The 18,301-nt window shown below is 45.4% G+C and overlaps 1 protein-coding gene across 4 annotated transcripts; it reads left to right on the forward strand.

Annotated features, from left to right (window-relative positions):
• The first annotated feature begins 123 nt into the window (after window positions 1–123).
• Window positions 124–16,928, forward strand: UBL7 (ubiquitin like 7). Of its 4 annotated transcripts, none has more exons than XM_059657281.1 (11): window positions 124–253; window positions 1,577–1,789; window positions 3,536–3,655; window positions 8,649–8,731; window positions 9,754–9,838; window positions 10,356–10,413; window positions 11,152–11,285; window positions 11,542–11,591; window positions 11,805–11,972; window positions 12,532–12,654; window positions 16,691–16,928. In XM_059657281.1, the coding sequence occupies exons 2-11, from the start codon at window positions 1,606–1,608 to the stop codon at window positions 16,826–16,828; spliced, it is 1,143 nt and encodes a 380-aa protein (XP_059513264.1). In that variant the 5' UTR covers window positions 124–253; window positions 1,577–1,605; the 3' UTR covers window positions 16,829–16,928. The 4 variants fall into 4 exon arrangements, with proteins under 4 accessions (XP_059513264.1, XP_059513271.1, XP_059513281.1 ...); XM_059657288.1 differs by having other exon boundaries at window positions 246–385; XM_059657272.1 differs by lacking the exon at window positions 124–253 and adding an exon at window positions 272–475.
• The last annotated feature ends 1,373 nt before the right edge of the window (window positions 16,929–18,301 follow it).

An 18,301-nucleotide genomic window follows, 5' to 3' on the forward strand; every position in this document is an offset into this window, starting at 1 on the left:
CAAGGAACAGGAAGCAGCGGCTAAATCACCTAGAAACCCTAGCGCAGGGGATTTCTAATGACCCAGAAGCCGCGCCCCCCCCGGAACCGGAAGTTTTCACCCAGCACCACTTATTGGCCTGTTAATAAGGGGCGGGGTATCAGAGGAAACTGCAACTCCCAGCATGCAGCGCGGAGTTTCCGGTTTCCGGCCAGAGAACCGGAGTGAGTGTTTACCCCGGCGGCCGTGCGGCCGGGTTCTTTCCGCGGGACGGGTGAGGGCACTGGGCCCCGGGCCGCGTGGGCCCGACTTACGTTGACAAGTTAGCTGGTCCCATGGGAGCGGTGGGGTCGTCGCCAAAGAGATAGTGTCTTCCCCACTACTAGCTGCTTGTGACCTTGTGCAGGTGACTTTCTGGGTCTTGGTTGCTCGGTCTGTAATAGGTGGACGATAATGCCTGCCTCAGGGAACGATTGTGAGGATTAAATGAGATGTGGTATGTAAAAAAACCTATTCCCTCCCCTGTCATGAATCTGGAGATGGAAGGTACCTTGAGGATGGCTTGGGGCCTGTTGAGCAGCCTGCCAACCTCACAACCTTTTCTTTCCTCGTCCCTACTAGAGCCTTTTGAAGCAATGGTGATTATAACCAGGGCTTTTCTTGCCCTGAAAGGTTATTCCACCCTCAGAATTTCTGGTACATTTTTTGGTACCCATATGTGCCAGGCACTGGGACAGTAATGGCAAAAAAAAAAAAAAAAAAAAAATCTAACCTTTGCTTTCAAGGGCCCCCAAGAAAGGGTTGGGGTGGTGTGAGATTGGGAAGTAAATAGATATTTGTAACTCTTTGCCCTGAAAGAATGTGGGGACAACAGAGGAAAGGGAAAGAGAAGAGGTGGTATTTGTGTTGGTCTTGGTAGGAGCTTGCTCTTTTGCAAAGAGGACAAAGAGGAATTACAAGCAGAGTTAACAGTTGATTGGGAGTGTAAAGTGGGGGAGCTTTGTTTTGAATGGATGCTTAGTGGGAGTGGACTAGGTTCTGCTGGCAGAGGGAATAGATATGAATGTTTTTGTAATGTAAGCCAGGTTGTGGAGTTTAGATTTATTCATAGAGGTGATTTAGAGTCATTGGAGATTTCTAAGCAGAGGAGTAACTTGATCAGATGTGTGTTTTTAAATGTGTTGGGTGGCAGCATGGATGCTTGATAGCAAGAGGCAAGAGTCAGAGAACTTGTTATAAAGCTCTTGTAATAGTTCAAGCAAGGTATGTGATGGAAATCAGAAATGAGGAGTGCACATAAGGGAGAGGGTTGGATGATCTCATTTGAACCTCACAATATTCCTATTAGGTGGGCTGGTGTTTTTATGTCTACTTTAAAGATGGAGAAACTGAGGCCTACAGAGCTGAAGTTCCTTGCCGCCCATCATGGAATGAGTAAAGAGAGGGACCCCAGATTCTAGTTCTGGCTTGGTGCTGCATCCTGTGCTTTTCCATCAGTGTCACACTGAATTAACTCTCATTCAGCCTTTTGGTGGGGTGTGGGTGGAGTAGGGTGGTGATCTGTCCTTTAACCACTAAGGGCTCATTTTCTTTACAGGGAGAAAGAGAGAGCGTGAAAGAGAGAGGATGTCTCTCTCAGATTGGCACCTGGCAGTGAAACTGGCTGACCAGCCACTTGCCCCAAAGTCTATTCTTCGGTTGCCAGAGACAGAGCTGGGAGAATACTCACTGGGGGGCTATAGCATTTCATTTCTGAAGCAGCTTATTGCTGGCAAACTCCAGGAGTCAGTTCCAGACCCTGAGCTGATTGGTGAGTCTCAGTGAACTAGAGATGGGCTGCTGCTCTGATCTCTTTTTGGGGAGGATACTTCAGGAATTACAAGGGTAAATTAAGAATTTGGGATTTGTTGCCTCATGATGTTAATACTAAAGAGAAGTGAATTTTGGGTGAAAAGAAGCACAAATCAAGTAATAAAACTAGCCCTGGCCAGTTTTGCTCAGTGGTACAGGGGTGGGCAAACTTTTTGACTCGAGGGCCACAATGGGTTCTTAAACTGGACCGGAGGGCCGGAACAAAAGCATGGATGGAGTGTTTGCGTGAACTAATACATGTTAACACTGCTGCTGGTGAAGGAGCGGAGGGGAGAGCAAGAGAACCCTCTGCTCTTTCGGCTCCGCGGGCCGGATAGAACAGCTGACCGGGCCGGATCCGGCCCCCGGGCCGTAGTTTGCCCACGGCTGGGTTAGAATGTCAGCCTGGGGACTGAAGGGTCACAGATTTGATTCCTGGTCAAAGGCATGTACCTCAGTTGCAGGTTCAACCCCTGGCCCTGGCTGGGGCAAGGTGGGAGGCAACCAATTAATTTGACTCTCTCATGTCGATATTTCTCTCTCTCATCCTCTTGCTTCCCTTCCACTCTGTCTAAAAATCAATGGGAAAAGTGTACTCGGGTAAGGATTTAAAAGTAAAACTATTGGTTGCCATTTTAGTTGTGTTATTATACTGAACTACTTTATCACAAAGTTTTTAACCATGATGTTGAATTCTTTCTCTGAAAGAGCAAGAATTTGGGGTGGGATAGGGAAGGAGGAGATGGTTAGGGAAAGCCCTCCAGCATATGGCATTTTGAGTTTGGTCCTAAGGAATTATGAAAAAGATTTTTGTTTGGTTGATTAGTTAGAGGAAAGCAGTAAAAAGGAAAGGAAGGTAGCAAGGCCATTCTAGGTGGAGGAAGAAGGAATTAAATATAACAACTAAATTATATTATAAAAATTTATAATAGCGAAGCGATCCAACAGACAAAAAGTGTGTTTTTAGTCATAAAAACACTTCGTTCAGCCCAGTCAGTGTGGCTCAGTGGTTGTGGGTTGATCCATGAACCAGGAGGTCACAGTTCGCTTCCTGGTTAAGGCACGGGCTTGGGTTGCAGCCAGACCCAATCCCCAGTAGGGGGCATGGAGGCAGACCATCCATGATTCTCTCTTACTGATGTTTCTATCTCTCTCCCTCTCCCTTCCTCTCTGAAATTAATAAAATACATTTAAAAAAGAAAATATTGGGTTTATCTGTTGTTGCATTTTCCCATTTATCTAAGTTGAGCAGTCTCCACAATGTTAAGCTCTAGAGTTTTTTTTTCTTTTAATATATTTTACTGATTTTTTACAGAGAGGAAGGGAGAGAGATAGTTAGAAACATGGATGAGAGAGAAACATCGATCAGCTGCCTCCTGCACATCTCCTACTGGGGATGTGCCTGCAACCCAGGTACATGCCCTTGACCGGAATCGAACCTGGGACCTTTCAGTCCACAGGCCGAGGCTCTATCCACTGAGCCAAACCGGTTTCGGCTAGAGTTTTCTTAAAGTACATAGATCCTGTATTTTATGAGTTTGTACTTGCTAACAATTGTTATTAAAATGTATTTATTAAGACTACTTTGTAAGCATTTATTATTCTCCAGCTATTTGTTTAATCAAAATAAGATTCTTAGGAGACAGAAAACACCTAAATTGTTTTGAGGGGCAAAGTATAAATGGACAGTTCTTTTTTTTTTTAGATCTGATCTACTGTGGCCGGAAGCTAAAAGATGACCAGACCCTTGACTTCTATGGCATTCAACCTGGGTCCACAGTCCATGTTCTTCGCAAGTCCTGGCCAGAGCCTGATCAGAAACCAGGTGACTGGCAGTTGGTCCTTAGACAGGCAGAGCTTCAGTAGTGTCAAGGGAAGCGTTTGTAGGTTTTTGAGGCACAGGTCTGGGTGGATAGAATAAAGGAGTGATTTACTGAAATGGTAATAGAGAATGTCTTCATTACGTATTGGGTTGGACGGCATTGATAAAACAAAATGCAGTTTTGATCTTGTGGCCAACACCACTAACAGATGGGAATTTCGTTTCTCTACTTTTTAAGTTCATTATCCACTGTTTTAATGGGGTGAGAAGTGTGTGTATATTTAAACTCCTTTAGGTTAATAGTTTATTTCTCGGTGAACTTTGTATCTTTTTGTTATTGTTCTTATTAGAAAAAAGCTGGGGCCCTGGTCAAGGTTGCGGGTTTGATCCCCAGTCAGGGGACATAAAGAATCAATCAAGGAATACATAAATAAGTGGGACAACTTGATGTTTCTTTCTCCCTTTCCCTCTCTTAAATCAATAAATAAAAAAGAGAAAAATAAAAAAGCTGGGAAATCTTGGCATTCCTCTAATGCAGCATTTTCAACCAGTGTGCCACAAGAATTTTTAAAACATGCAATACCTGACTGACTTCTTTTCTTTTAGATTGTCAAATGAAAAAATGACAATAGCCAACACAACAATAGCTATCCAGTTGAATGGATCAATTACACAGGAGTGAGCAAAAGTGGGTTTACAGTTGTTCATGGGGAAAAAGATATAAAAATATATAACATAACTGCAAATCTACTTTTGTCCATCCCCATACCTTTTTTTTTTTGTTGGATTAGCAAAAAATACATTTTTTAGTGTGCCGCAGAATTTTAGTTTGTGTGCCATCAGATGGCACAGGTTGAAAATCGCTGCTCCAATGCTGTAGTTCTCTTGTTGGCAAATTTTCCAGCAAACTTCTTCAGGCAGTGACTTGTTTAGTCAGCTCATTTCCTCCTGCTATAGTGGGAATGTATTTTTCTGAAACTTGAAAATATTCGAATAGTATTAAAGTAGCTCTTAGAGAAAACATACAAAAACCTCTAATATATTTTGGATTTATTAATAAAAGGTGCTGCTTGGAATTTATCATTTAAATTTTACATCTGTGTTTTAAAAGCCTCCCCAACAATAAAGCTATGTTATATAAACTGTTAAACTGTCAGTTTGATATTTTTATAATGTTCATGATTGCTATGACTAGTTCTCAGCTGGAAATTTACCCTCTTTTCAATTCTAAACATAAAGGAGAAAGACCTTTCGCACACTGATGGGAAGTGAGAAAGGGAAAGGTAGTCTTTGAAATCCAGAGGTTGGCCTGATCCTCAGTTAGGCCTTGGAACATTAACCATTTCCAATCACCAATATCTACAAGGCCACTCAGGGACCATAGTGGAGCAAGACAAAAATAAGAGCCCTCTCATTTACCTGAACATTGTCCAGATCACAAAATTACAAAATATCCCTGTATCCCTGCTATTATGAGTGATTACTGCTTCTTTCCAATTATACTTTGCCCTTCTCTAGTTTTCCTCTAGGTAAGAATTATTAAGATACCCAGTCATAAAATCACCTCACTTCCTGACAGCATCCAATTTAAAGCAAAATTCCACTTCCTTAATCTTCCCCCAGGGAATCCGAGAGCATTCTCCTCTGTAAGAAGCAGTAAGTTCAATTTGTGCAACTGCAAGAGAGCCCCTCTGGTCTTTGGCTGGAGGGCATTGACAGAAGGAAAGTAACATTTGTTGCTTCTTCCAGCCAGATTGTGTCTCCTTGCTTTTTCATTTCATAATTACAGTGGCCCTGCAGGATAGGTAACAAAATTAGCATTTTATAGATGAGCAAAAAGAGAATTAAAAGGACAGTTATTCAAGGGCACCTACTTAGAAAATGAATGCAAGAGCTGGGATGTTAATGCAGGTTTTCCTGGCTCAAGAGGCCATGTTCTTTTTACCGGGCTGGCTGCCTCCCACTTCCAAAAAGTGAGATTAGCTCAGAGATATCATAGAGACAACCATGACTCTTAGCTGATTATCAGTTTAAGATATTAAGAGTCCCACCCTAACTGGTTTGGCTCAGGGGATAGAGCGTCGGCCTTTGGACTGGTCCCAGGTTCGATTCTGGTCAAGGGCATGTACCTTGGTTGTGGGCACATCCCCAGTAGGAGGTGTGCAGGAGGCAGCTGATCAATGTTTCTCTCTCATCGATGTTTCTACCTCTCTATCCCTCTCCCTTCCTCTCTGTAAAAAAATCAACTATATATATATATATATATATATATATATATATATATATATATATATATTTTTTAAAGTGTTTTCTTAAAAAAAAGATATTAAGAGTCCTTTTCTCCTCCCTCTGCCTGGAGATTTATTTTGGAAACAAATGGACTTCTTGTTAGGAAGTAAAAATAACTTTTAGACCTGGAAAAAAAACTGTTTTGTGACAGCATTTTAGATATTGTATCCTTGAGTGCTCTTCCAAAAGGAAGCACATTTTGTTTCCCTGCCAGATTAGCACCTGTAGGAGGAGAATCTGTCAGACCTTCCTTTCCCACCTGGATCCCTTTGGTGTTTCTCCCTGTAAGGTTACAAATCTCTTCAGGATCTCCTTTAGCCTCCTATTTGAGCAGGGATGTGTATCCCAAGTTCTAGCCACAACAAAAGACTTGCTGTTTCTTCAGAACACCTCATATTATTTCTCCATGCCTTTACACATGTTCTTGCTTAAACGTGGACTACCTTCGCTCCCTAATAAACATCAGCTCTTCCTTAAATACCCTCTTCAAATGGTCTCTCCTGGGAGACAACTCTGTGTTCTAGCTGTTCCTCTCAGTAATGGCTGTCTGCCTCCTGTTCCTAGTGCTGGGTCTGCATCTTTGGCTGAGGTCCTCAGCATGGTATTTTGTAATAGTGTGGTTTTTGTTTGGTCTAGTCCTCTTTCTCCTGCTGTCCTAAGAGTTCCCTGATGTCAAGGACTCTTATTTTTTACATTCTTGTGCCTTGCCCAAAACTAAGCATGGAGTAAATGCTTAGTATGTGTTTGTTGAATGAATAAATTAGGTAATTTACTTAAGATAAATATTTTTAGGAGAGATAATTCTCACAATTAGAACTATAGGTAAAGATGTAGTTCTACATGGTGATGCCCCTGGAGTTTGACACAATCTACACAATCACTAGTATCTATCCTAGGTGAGGGTAACCACACTTCTAAAAGTGTGACCCAGAGTGAACTTTTTACATACTCCCCCTTCTTTTACCTACATTTCTACACTTATGAAATGGGCTGATGTCCTAGGTAGTAAAGCAACCAAGTAAAACTAAGACAACTGCTAAACTTTCCCATGTATGTGATTCATAGTGTCCAGAAATAAAAGAAAGAACTTTGAGTCCTAGTGAAAGGCGATATCAAGCATGTGATGAAAGTTTGTTAAGAAGCCTAGAAGTACAGTGTATATTCTTGGTCCCTCTTGTATTTTTTTAAAATATATTTTATTGATTTTTTACAGAGGAAGGGAGAGGGATAGAGAGTTAGAAACATCAATGAGAGAGAAGCATTGATCAGCTGCCTCCTGCACACCCCCTACTGGGGATGTGCCTGCAACCAAGGTATATGCCCTTGGCTGGAGTCGAACCAGGGACCCTTCAGTCCACAGGCCGACGTTCTATCCAGTGAGCCAAACCAGCTAGGGCTCCCTCTTGTATTTTTTAAAAAATTAAAAATATTAAGGAAGCCTGAAAGAAAATATCAAAGAGAAAACAATATTTCTTTTAACATATTGTGTCAGTGTAGCTCAAGCATGTCAAACTTGCAGCCCGCGGGCCGCATGTGATCCACAACGAATATTTTTGCGCCCCAGCCAATACAATGGTATGTAAGAAACATTTTAATAAAAATTTCATAATTTTTACAATATCCTGTTATATATAATTATTGTTTTTTTTTTAATATATTTTATTGATTTTTTACAGAGAGGAAGGGAGAGAGATAGAGAGCCAGAAACATCGATGAGAGAGAAACATTGATCAGCTGCCTCCTGCACATCTCCCACTGGGGATAGGCCCGCAACCCAGGTACATGCCCTTGACCGGAATCGAACCTGGGACCTCTCAGTCCGCAGGCCAACGCTCTATCCACTGAGCCAAACCGGTTTCGGCAGATATAATTATTAATAACAAACTAAAACGTTCGCTAATGACTGATTACTATAATGGTGTTTCATTCATTTCCTGTACACGCCTTATGGGCAGGCACACCATTTCTCTCCACTAATACTAGCAGCGAATATTTTAGCAGCCGATTGCCACGCCGTTAGTCTTGTACGGAATTGTTTTGTGTGCGCAACAGGAAATATTTCACTTTTGGAGAACAAGAAACATGTTTATTTGCATTACGCTTATTAATTTGTGTAATTCAGTGTCTGGTAAGTTAATGTTTAAGAAAAAATATTAATTTTTATTAAAATGTTCTATTATATGTTAACGATTACTCATTTATTTCAGCTCTTTGTATTCAGCATGTCTTGATCGAAATAAACCTACGTTTCTATGAAAATTGAAGCTTTTTTTTTTTTGCGGCGCATATAAACTTAAACCTTGTTTATTTGGTCCATGTTAGCCTTTGAATTTGACATGCTTGGTGTAGCTCTATATTGTTCAAATGGCTTGCAGCACTTAGTATTTTAAAGTATTGTGTAAAGTACTGAGTTGGTTATACCTGTGTAAGAAGTCTAGAATTCCTGCAGTGGGGTGTTGATCAGAACAGTTTCTTTCATGTGATAAGATTCCCCTCTCCTAGAACTTGGACTAATTATCACTGAAGATGCTTAAAAGGGCAGTTTTTACATCTGTGTCGTAAGTGGGTTTTCTTCAATGGGCATTCACATTCTTAGTGGGATGATGAGGGAGGGAACCTGCAGACCAAGCTGTACCTGGACACATGTTCTGTGTCTGCAGCACTGGCAGGGCCTGGGCTGTAGGTTAATTGTGTGTCTTGTCCACAGAACCTGTGGACAAAGTGGCTGCCCTGCGGGAGTTCCGGGTGCTGCACACTGCCTTGCACAGCAGCTCTTCCTACAGGGAGGCGGTGAGTTTGTAGTACAGCCCCTGCCTAAGACTCTTGCCAGGCCTGCAAGAGAGAATGTGAATGTTGGAGAGTGGTGTAGAGTGGGAGCTGGGAGCCTGTTGCCATGGCTACGAAGAGTTCCTTGAGGAGTTTTTGCCGTGTGTGGGTCTCAGTAGAGTCCCCTCCAACCCCCATCTTCCCCCAAGGAGGCTGTATCAGCTAGGTATTGTTGATTTCCATCTAATGAAAATGATACAACCTCTCCTGATATTGGCCTCACAGAATGAATATGATTACAGCCAAAGGATCCGCATATGGTTTCTGCTGGTCATTCTTGGAATTTGTCTGAACTGCCTTCCCGTTGCTCCTTCCCTGGATTTCCTTACTGGGAAATACACTGATGTCTTTCTATAGGAGAGTTGATAAGCAAAAAATAAGACTGCTGAAACTTCCCTATGAATATGAAATGATAATTCTACAGTGATTAAAAAGAACTTGGGCCCTAGCTGATTTGGCTCAGTGGATAGAGCATCGGCCTGCGGACTGAAGGGTCCTGGGCTTGATTCCGGTCAAGGGCACGCACTTTGGTTGCAGGCCAGACCTGGAAGGCAACCAATCGGTGTGTCTCTCTCACATCTATGCTTCTCTCTTTGTTTCTCCCCTTCCCTTCCTAGAAATGAATGGAAAAATATCCTCGGGAGAGGATTAACCAAAATAAAATAAATAACTTGGGACCAAAAGAAGCTTTGTTATTGGCTTGTAATAAGAGCTTTTAATTTTGGAAGCTTTAGAAGTATAGATGGGGGAAGGACTAGAGATGGAAGGTTTACTGTGATACTGCCTTTTTAAACAAAATTGTTTTCCCCTCCAGTAAGCCGAAATCTCAGAGAAGTAAAGAGGTTCATTTATTTCCTGGGGCTGTTGTTTTACTGTGGTGGTGCATATGTAGCACTTAGAGGGAGGGAGCACTTCAGCGGAGGGTGGGAATTTGCTGAGTGGATTGAGCTGGTTGGAGCACTCAGTCCTCCTCATTTCTCCTGCAGGTCTTTAAGATGCTCAGCAATAAGGAATCTCTGGATCAGATCATTGTGGCCACCCCAGGCCTCAGCAGTGATCCCATTGCTCTTGGTAAGTACAGACCTGAACTTGAGGCTATAGGAGTTGTTGGAGAAACAGGAACCAGAAAGTGGCAGTCACCCTAAAGAGACTCTTGACCATCTTTTGAAGAATCACTGGTCTTGTTGGGGGAGGGGAGAACCAAGATGTGTTCCATATATCTAGCCTTCCAAGAGCTCTCAGCCCCTCAGAGAAATCATGGCCTGACTAACATCATAAATCAGACTATAAGGATGTCAGATGAGGGCAGCAGTTAGCCCAAACCACAGTAATCAGGGAAGGTTTCCTGCACACCTTGATGGATAAGGAAGAACCCAGAGATACGGGGAAAAGAAGCTGGCGTGTCAGCACACAGTATGTGACTTAGTGCAGGGAGGGTGGCGGGCACTCAGTCGTGCTGCTTGGTGTTCTGTTTCTTCCGCTTCTCACATGGGTGCTTTGTGTCCCCGTGGAGCCAGTTCTCTGAGGCTCTTCTTCCTCCTGGATCTGGCTAAGTGTCAGTCTCGGAGGTGAATCCTGTTCTCCTTAGGGGTTCTCCAGGACAAGGACCTTTTCTCTGTCTTTGCTGATCCCAACATGCTTGATACGTAAGTATACCCATCTTACTACAGAGTTCCCTATTTCTCCTCATATGGTTGCGCCAGAGCCTGATCGTTGCCCTGGATTCTGCTCGTGGAGCCCAGTCCCTGTCTATCCCCAAGTCTACCTTCAGATATGTCAGGAGGTGAGAAAGAGCAGGAATGCTATGTGGGAACAAGACCAAGGGCAGGAACACCTATTGCTGTGGAGGTGAAGCAGGGTCTGAGGGAGGTGGCCTTGTGGGCTAGGCTTGGATTAGCTCTCATTCAGTAGCTATGAAGGATCCTTTAAAGGACAAGAAGCTGGGGAAGGAAGCAGGTGTATCAATCCTTATTGTCTTAGAGCTGTAAGGGCTGGCAGAGGTTATGTCTCTATTTTGCAAGTGAAGAAAACAGCTTTCCCTCTCCTACTCCCCAAGGGAAGAGAAGGGACCTGTCAAAGATGGCCCGGGGAAGTAGTGCTAGAGTTGAGACCAGAAACTGACCCCTGAGCCTCTGAGGCTGTCTTATTCTATCATGCCCAAGGGAAGGTGAGGCATCTACAATAGATCCCAGGACTGAAGGCCTTGCCACTGTTGCTAGGGACAGAGCAGAAGAGGACAAAGTGAACTGGAAGGAGGTGCTGAAGACTGAGGAATTTAAGGGCAGGCACAGGTGGTCTGATAGTTCGGAGGGCCACCCAGACTTTTGTCATGATGAGGGTGCCCTCCTTACTCACACTTGGGTTTCTCCCTGCTCCTGTTCCAGGTTGGTACCTGCTCACCCAGCCCTAGTCAATGCCATTGTCCTGGTTCTGCACTCGGTGGCAGGCAGCACGCCGCTGCCGGGGGCGGACTCCTCTTCCCGGAGCACGCCCTCCAGCTCTTACCGGGACATGCCAGGTGAGTCCCAGGAGGTATGCAGGCCCCCTCAGGAGCCGGCAGTAGCTCAGGAAAATGCTTTACTCAGCAGCTATGTATAGCACTGGCAGAGGGTGTTCCTTGGGAATTCTCGGTTTGAGTCTGGGAGTGCATCTGTCCTGTCATTTTCCAAGGAGAGAGATGAAAATATGAATTTGGAGAGTATCTGAACTGAGATTCTGGAGCTATGCCTGGGCCTTTCTGTTCTTCTTCCTGAAATCTGTTCTCCCTCCTCCAGGTGGTTTCCTGTTTGAGGGGCTCTCTGATGATGAGGACGACTTTCACCCAGTAAGTGGCCTGGCTGCCTGCCCTTTGGGGAACCTGGTACCAGGGATGCTGTCCTCCCTGGGACCCGGAGCCCAATCTGTGAGGTAGTCATAGGCCCTTTAGTGGCCAAGTCTGTGTCATACTATTGCTTTGGAACTTGGCAGCGGAGGCTGAGAGGGTATCTGAGATTGTCACAGGGCCACTTTCCTGATTCTGTATGCCTCTCTTCTCCAGAGAGCCAGGTCCATGCCCTCTAGCAGCACGCCCAGCTCCCGCCCAGCGTCCTTGGGGTACAGTGGAGCTGCCGGACCCCGGCCCATCACCCAGAGCGAGCTGGCCACTGCCCTGGCTCTGGCCAGCACTCCAGAGAGCAGCTCTCACACACCGACTCCTGGCACCCAGGTATGGAGAGAGGGCGGGAAGATGGAGGCTGGGCCCCAGGAGAGAGACTCCCCAGTGGCAGAATGGATTTGCCCTTGCTGAACCTGGTCCTAGATCTGGTTTGAGCTGAACTCTGCCTGGACCCTCATTTCTCACTGTGAGACCGTTTTCTCACTTGCCTTTAGGGCTCAGATGTCGGGGTGTAGCACAGTCCTGATTGATCCTCCTCTTAGTAGTTCAGGACAACCTCCCTCACATAAAGTGCACTTCCCCGCCCCTGAGAGGGACCAGCCCTCAGTGGCCTAAGTGTTCCTGGTGATAGTCACTCCAGCTTCCAGTGCAGAAGTCCTAGGTTAGGTTGGGGGCTCAATTTCATTTCCCTGGAGCGGAAAAGAATGGAGCCCTTCTTGCCCATCTAACGAGCCTTTAGGTACCTCTGTGTGGTTGTCTCATGCAGGCCCCTATTGGGAGGCAATAGTTGGACACCCAGGACCACCGCGAGGTGATGTGACAGCAGTGGGTATGTGCTGGGAGATTGAGATGGTTCTGAGGGTGGCCTTGACCACTGTTTTATCTCTAGGGCCATTCCTCGGGGACCTCACCACTGTCCTCTGGTGTCCAGTCAGGGACTCCCATCACCAATGACCTCTTCAGCCAAGCCCTGCAGCATGCCCTGCAGGCCTCTGGGCAGCCCAGCCTTCAGGTCGGTCTTCCCACTCCTGGTGCCCAGGTGGCTTTCCTGGTTACTTTGGATACCAGGCTTTTTTCTGCTCTCTGGGGGCCTTCCCACTTGGCATGCTTCACTCCAGGAACAGCCCGGGCGTGGTAGTGTAACAGGAGGATACTCCAAGCAGGGGCAGTTGTCCCTGTGACTTCTCCCGCACCCAGTGACCTTGGCCTGACTCCACTGATCACCTGGTTTGGATACTTAGGGTAGTTTTGGTCAGTTGTCATTCTGTGAGCGTTGCCTGAGCACTGAGCATGTAAATACTGAGCCTGGGCCTGGGTCCCATTCCGAGGTAGAGATGAGCTGTCCTCATTCCTGCCACAGAAGGGCGTCAGGCAGTTAGTTACTGAGCTTGGGGAGCAACGGAGCAACGGTGAGAAGCTTGCCCCAGGCTTGAGGTGATAGCCTAGGTCAGACAAAACTTGTCTGAAGAAGGGGTGTTTAAGCTGATTATCAAAGAACTAGTTAGAGCAGTGGTTCTCAACCTTCCTAATGCCACAACCCTTTAATACAGTTCCTCATGTTGCGGTGACCCCCAACCATAAAATTATTTTTGTTGCTACTTCATAACTGTAATTTTGCTACTTTTATGAATCGTAATGTAAATATCTGATATGCAGGATGTATTTTCATTGTTACAAATTGAACATAAAGCATAGTGATTAATCACAAAAACAATATGTAATTATATATGTGTTTTTCGATGGTCTTAGGCGACCCTGTGAAAGGATTGTTCGACCCCCAAAGGGGTTGAGACCCACAGGTTGAGAACCGCTGAGTTAGAGGTTAACCAGGCAGGGAAGGGGGTGTTGGGGTGGAGGGATGGTGTCCAGGCATGTGTGGAACAGGGACATGTGACAAACTCAGAACTGCAAGGCCCTAGGCAGTGTCCTCGTGGAGAAGATCTTGAGATATAGAGCCAGGGAAAAGGGCAGCAGGTGCCTGCCTGAGTGTGAGGACCAGAGTGCCTGGTAAGGTAACTAGGCTTGATCCAGTAATCACTAGGGAGCCGTGGGAGGTTTCAAGCAGGGAGTGACACCGTCTGCTGTGCTTCATGGCATGGTCACCTTAGCAGCTAACTGGAAGATCAGGTTTTATTGCATGTTTTCATACACATCTATCTGCTTCACTGTTTTCTTTGCTGCTCACAGTAAGTGTCGGGATGAGCATCATTTCTGGAACGTGTCAGGGTCGATAAGCCAGGAAGTAGTAGAGAGTAGGTTCAAGCCGTGTGGTTTTGTCTATCCCATGCGGCCCAGGTGGATGGTGAGGGGAATGGGAGCAGGACCCATGGACAGCTTATCTTTTCCATTTATTATTATTTTAAAATATATTTTTATTGATTTCAGAGAGGAAGGGAGAGGGAGTGAGAGAGAGAAAAACATCAGTGATAAGAGAGAATCATCGATTGATTGCCTCCTGCAGGCCCCTTATTGGGGATTGAGCCCACAACTTGGACATGTGCCCTGACCTGGAATCGAACCGTGACCTCCTGGTTCATAGGTCACCTCTGAACCACGCCGACTGGGCTGTTTTCCATTTCTTTATCTTCCCCAGCTAGAAGCCTGTTCACCTCGCTCTCCAGCTCAGGAGTTTTGAATGGTTCCATCAGGCCTGTAAACTGAGTCAGAATTGGTTTGTGTGGGTTTTTTAAAAGCCTTCCACATCTTCCGCCTTCCTGGCTGCATGGATTTACATTCCTTTCCCACTGCCTTCTTCCCACAGTATGAACACATAATTTTTCCTAAGTTGTTCACTTACCTCCTTCATGAGATAGAATAAAGCTTTGAGAGTACTGAAAAAAAAAATGTGGGTTAATTTCTTTAAACTCTTAAATTTGGGAAGGCTTTTCATAACTGAAAGTCAAAATCCAGGAGTTTATAAAAGTGAAAATTTATGCATAGCAATCCTAACAAACAAACAAAAATAGGCAAAGTCTGGCCTTTACCGGTTTGGCTCAGTAGGTAGAGCGTTGGCCTGCAGACTGAAGGGTCCCAGGTTCGATTCCGGTCAAGGGCATGTACCTTGATTGCGGGCACATCCCCAGTAGGAGGTGTGCAGGGGGCAGCTGATGGATGTTTCTAACTCTCTATCCCTCTCCCTTCCTCTGTTAAAAAATATTAAAAATAAAATAAAAAATCAATAAAATATATTTTTAAAAAATAGGCAAAGTAACAGCAACTTGGGGGAAAATCTGTTAACACATCTCATACAGTGGGGAAAAACCCTGATACATAGAGGGTCCAGTAAATTAGGACCAACAGCTACATATTGACTATTCATGGAAGTGCAGTGCAGATGGCATCCTCAGGATGTGCCTAAGGCTGGAGCAAGGCTGCCGCCCAGTCTACATAGAAAAAAGGGGAGAGGCCATGAATAGACTATTCATGGAAGTGCAGTACAGATGGCCCTTAAGCCATGCAATTCCTTGCAGTCTCACTTTTCAGAATTTATCCTGGAGATGTATATGCATGAAGAAGAAGACATTTGTACAGAGTCAGCCACTGCCATTGTCGTTTCAATGGCAAAGAGTTGGAAATAGCCCAGTTATGGTACATGCCCTCAGTGCCTGGGAGCAGGGTGGTGGCCCTGCCACCACCTCCCTCTCCCCCCCTCCCCCGCCCCAAACACACACCCCGCTGCCGCCGGCTCCCACTCGCACCCACCTTGGCCAGGTGCTGCCCACTCACCTGTTCCACCATCCTGCTGCACCTCCACTGTTGCCCGCTGCCAGCACCATGTCGCCAAAGCCTGCCATGTTCTGCGCCACCCCCTGGTGGTCAGCGCATGTCATAGCAAGCAGTTGAACTCCCTGTTGAACAATTTGCATATTGGGCTTTTATTATATAGGATTAAAAAGTTCTTTATGTCCTTGGCTGGTTGGCTCGGTTGGTTGCAGTGTTGTTCCATGCACCAAAAGGTTGCTGTTCCATTCCCAGTGAGGGCGCATACCTATTGTGGGTTTGTTCCCCAGGCAGGGTGCATATTTGGTAGGCAACTGATCAAAGTTTCTCTCTCTCGCCCTAACCGGTTTGGCTCAGTGGATAGAGCGTCGGCCTTCGGACTGAAAGGTCCTAGGTTCGATTCCGGTCAAGGGCATGTACCTTGGTTGCGGGCACATCCCCAGTGGTGGGTGTGCAGGAGGCAGCTGATCAATGTTTCTCTCTCATCGATGTTTCTGACTTTCTGTCCCTCTCCCTTCCTCTCTGTAAAAAATCAATAAAATTTATATAAAAAAAAAAAAAGTTTCTCTCTCTCTCGTCTCTCTCTCTCTCTCTCTCCCCGCTCCCCTCTCTCTCTCCCCGCTCCTCTCTCTCTCTCCCCCCTCTCTTCCTTCCCTCTCTCTTCCTCTCTCTCTTTCTCTCTCTCTTTCTCTCCTTCCCTCTCCCCTTCCTTTCTCTAAAAAAAGGAAAGAATAAAAGTTCTTTATTTTCTGGCATAGAGAGATGTCCACGATACACTGAGAATGTTAAAAAGAGGAGTATAGATATAGAAGAGGAATATAAGTATAAATATAGGAATATATATTTGTCTTCTCAAAATATAATTGATTATCAGGGATGAGGGGAGTGGATGAGATTAAGACTTTTCACTATTATGCTAGAAAACAATCTTAAAATTTATCCTCCTCACTCCTCCTTATGCATGTGTGTGTTTATTTCTGTTTATACATAGAGTAGGAGAGAGAAAGTAATCTTTTGAACTTCAGACATTGAGTAATTTATGCTTTTGATCCTTATGTTAAAATTTTCATTTTTTTTAATTTTCATTTTTTTTATTGGATAAACTTTTTAATTTGTTCTCTGAACCCACAGCCTCTCTTGTAGTCTTATTAGAAACCCTGTGTTCTTGCATATAAGCCAAACCAATAGAAACCCTGTGTTCTATGGAACTTCAAATCAGCGAGTTTGCAATAGGAACCCACCCTTTTTTCTCATCTCAAAGGATAGCCCTAAGTGAATCTCCGTAGGATCCCAACTAACAGTTTTTCCCTCATCCTGTCTTTCTGCAGAGCCAGTGGCAGCCCCAGCTGCAGCAGCTGCGTGACATGGGCATTCAGGACGATGAACTGAGCCTGCGGGCCCTACAGGCCACTGGGGGGGACATCCAAGCGGCTCTGGAACTCATCTTTGCCGGAGGAGCCCCATGAACTCCTCCTTAACCCCCAACAAACTACCAAGGTGGCTGTCCATGGGAGGCACTCCTGGAGGTTCCCCATCTCTCCTTAATACACCTGATGGTTGATCTTTGCTTTGTCCAGTGCTTGGCCTTTCTGGCTGATCCGTGTTGGTGGAAACAGTGGGGCAAGCATGATATGTGGGTCTTGGTGCTGCAATATCAGGGAGCAGGGCTGGCCCCTGCTTGTGGGCTCTGGGTGGAGATTTTTAGTTCCATGTCATGGGATTCTGTGTGATGCCCACATTCTCTTTCGGGAGAAGTTTCCAGTGATAGTCCCCAGACCCCTTTGGTACTCTGGGCTGTGGCATCCTCAGGATATGCCTAAGGCTGGAGCAAGGCTGCTGCCCAGTTTCCAGAGTGTCTGCTGTGTTACTGCTGTGGCCAGAAGAGGTTTGTGTTTCTGAGCTGACTATAATCTAGGCAGGGGCCATGTGCACTTTCAGAAAAGCAGGTAGGGGCAGCTTACCCTCCATAGCAATTCCTCTCTCAGAGGCTTCTAAAAAAATACCTTGTCCCTCTCCCAGCCTAGTCTCACCAGACACACTTTTTTTTTTTTAATGGCTTTTTCTTTTTTTGTTTTTGTTTGTTAATCCTGACCTGAGGATATTTTTCCATTAATTTTTAGAAAGAGTGGAAGGGGGAGAGACAGAAACATGCATGTGTGAGAGAGAGACATTGATTGGTTGCCTTTGCACATTTCCAACTAGGTACATGCCCTTGACTGGAATCAAACCCGGGACCCTTCAGTCCGCAGAATGACACTCTTTCCACTGAGCCAAACTGGCTAGGGCTCACCAGGCATTCTTTGATGCCTGTTCTGTAATGATGCCTGAATACAGGCCTCAGAACTGTGCCAGGAGGCAGGTCACTCTTCTCTGTCCTGAAGGCATAAATACAGGAGCACTTACATAACAATACTATACTAAACAACAATACAACAGGCATCGTCTCAGCTTTTATGTTGCAGAGAGGGCACCAACCCCAAGCTGCTGTTCCATCTGCCCGAGCTCTCCTTCCCCTTGGCACTGCATTCCTTGCCGCACTGCAGATTTGTCCGAGTTGAATGAGTGGGTTTCATGTGCTTTGACTACTTTGTCAGGAGAAAAACTCTTCCCTTCAGATTGTGTTTGCTCTTGCCTGGTGCCTTTGGCAGGTGTTCGTTCCATTCATAGAATCACAACCAATTTTGCTTCTGCTTGTCACCTGGGACAAAAGGTTTGCCACTTATAAAGACTGCCTACTGTGAACTTTGTTCCCAGTCTTTACCCCTCAGCCCCCTTTCTGCTCCCTCTGCTTCACTAGCATGGCTTCCATCAAGGAGACCAGTGCGATTCACTTGCTCCTTGACCTCCAGTGTTGGTCCCCAGCACGTTCTGTTCTCTTTGGATGACCTCCAGTGTATCAGTGATATTCCTAAAGGGAGATAGGAGGATGCACTATTCCA

Source organism: Myotis daubentonii, chromosome 1, assembly GCF_963259705.1.
Source record: "Myotis daubentonii chromosome 1, mMyoDau2.1, whole genome shotgun sequence".
NCBI classification, from domain to species: Eukaryota; Metazoa; Chordata; class Mammalia; order Chiroptera; family Vespertilionidae; genus Myotis; species Myotis daubentonii.

What these genes read in the sequence shown, in the direction of transcription:
- UBL7 (XM_059657272.1), top strand. An exon ending in GATCCCAACATGCTTGATAC is followed by an intron (nt 10,414 to 11,151) that starts GTAAGTATACCC and finishes CTCCTGTTCCAG; the next exon opens with GTTGGTACCTGCTCACCCAG. An exon ending in CTGGGCAGCCCAGCCTTCAG is followed by an intron (nt 12,655 to 16,690) that starts GTCGGTCTTCCC and finishes GTCTTTCTGCAG; the next exon opens with AGCCAGTGGCAGCCCCAGCT.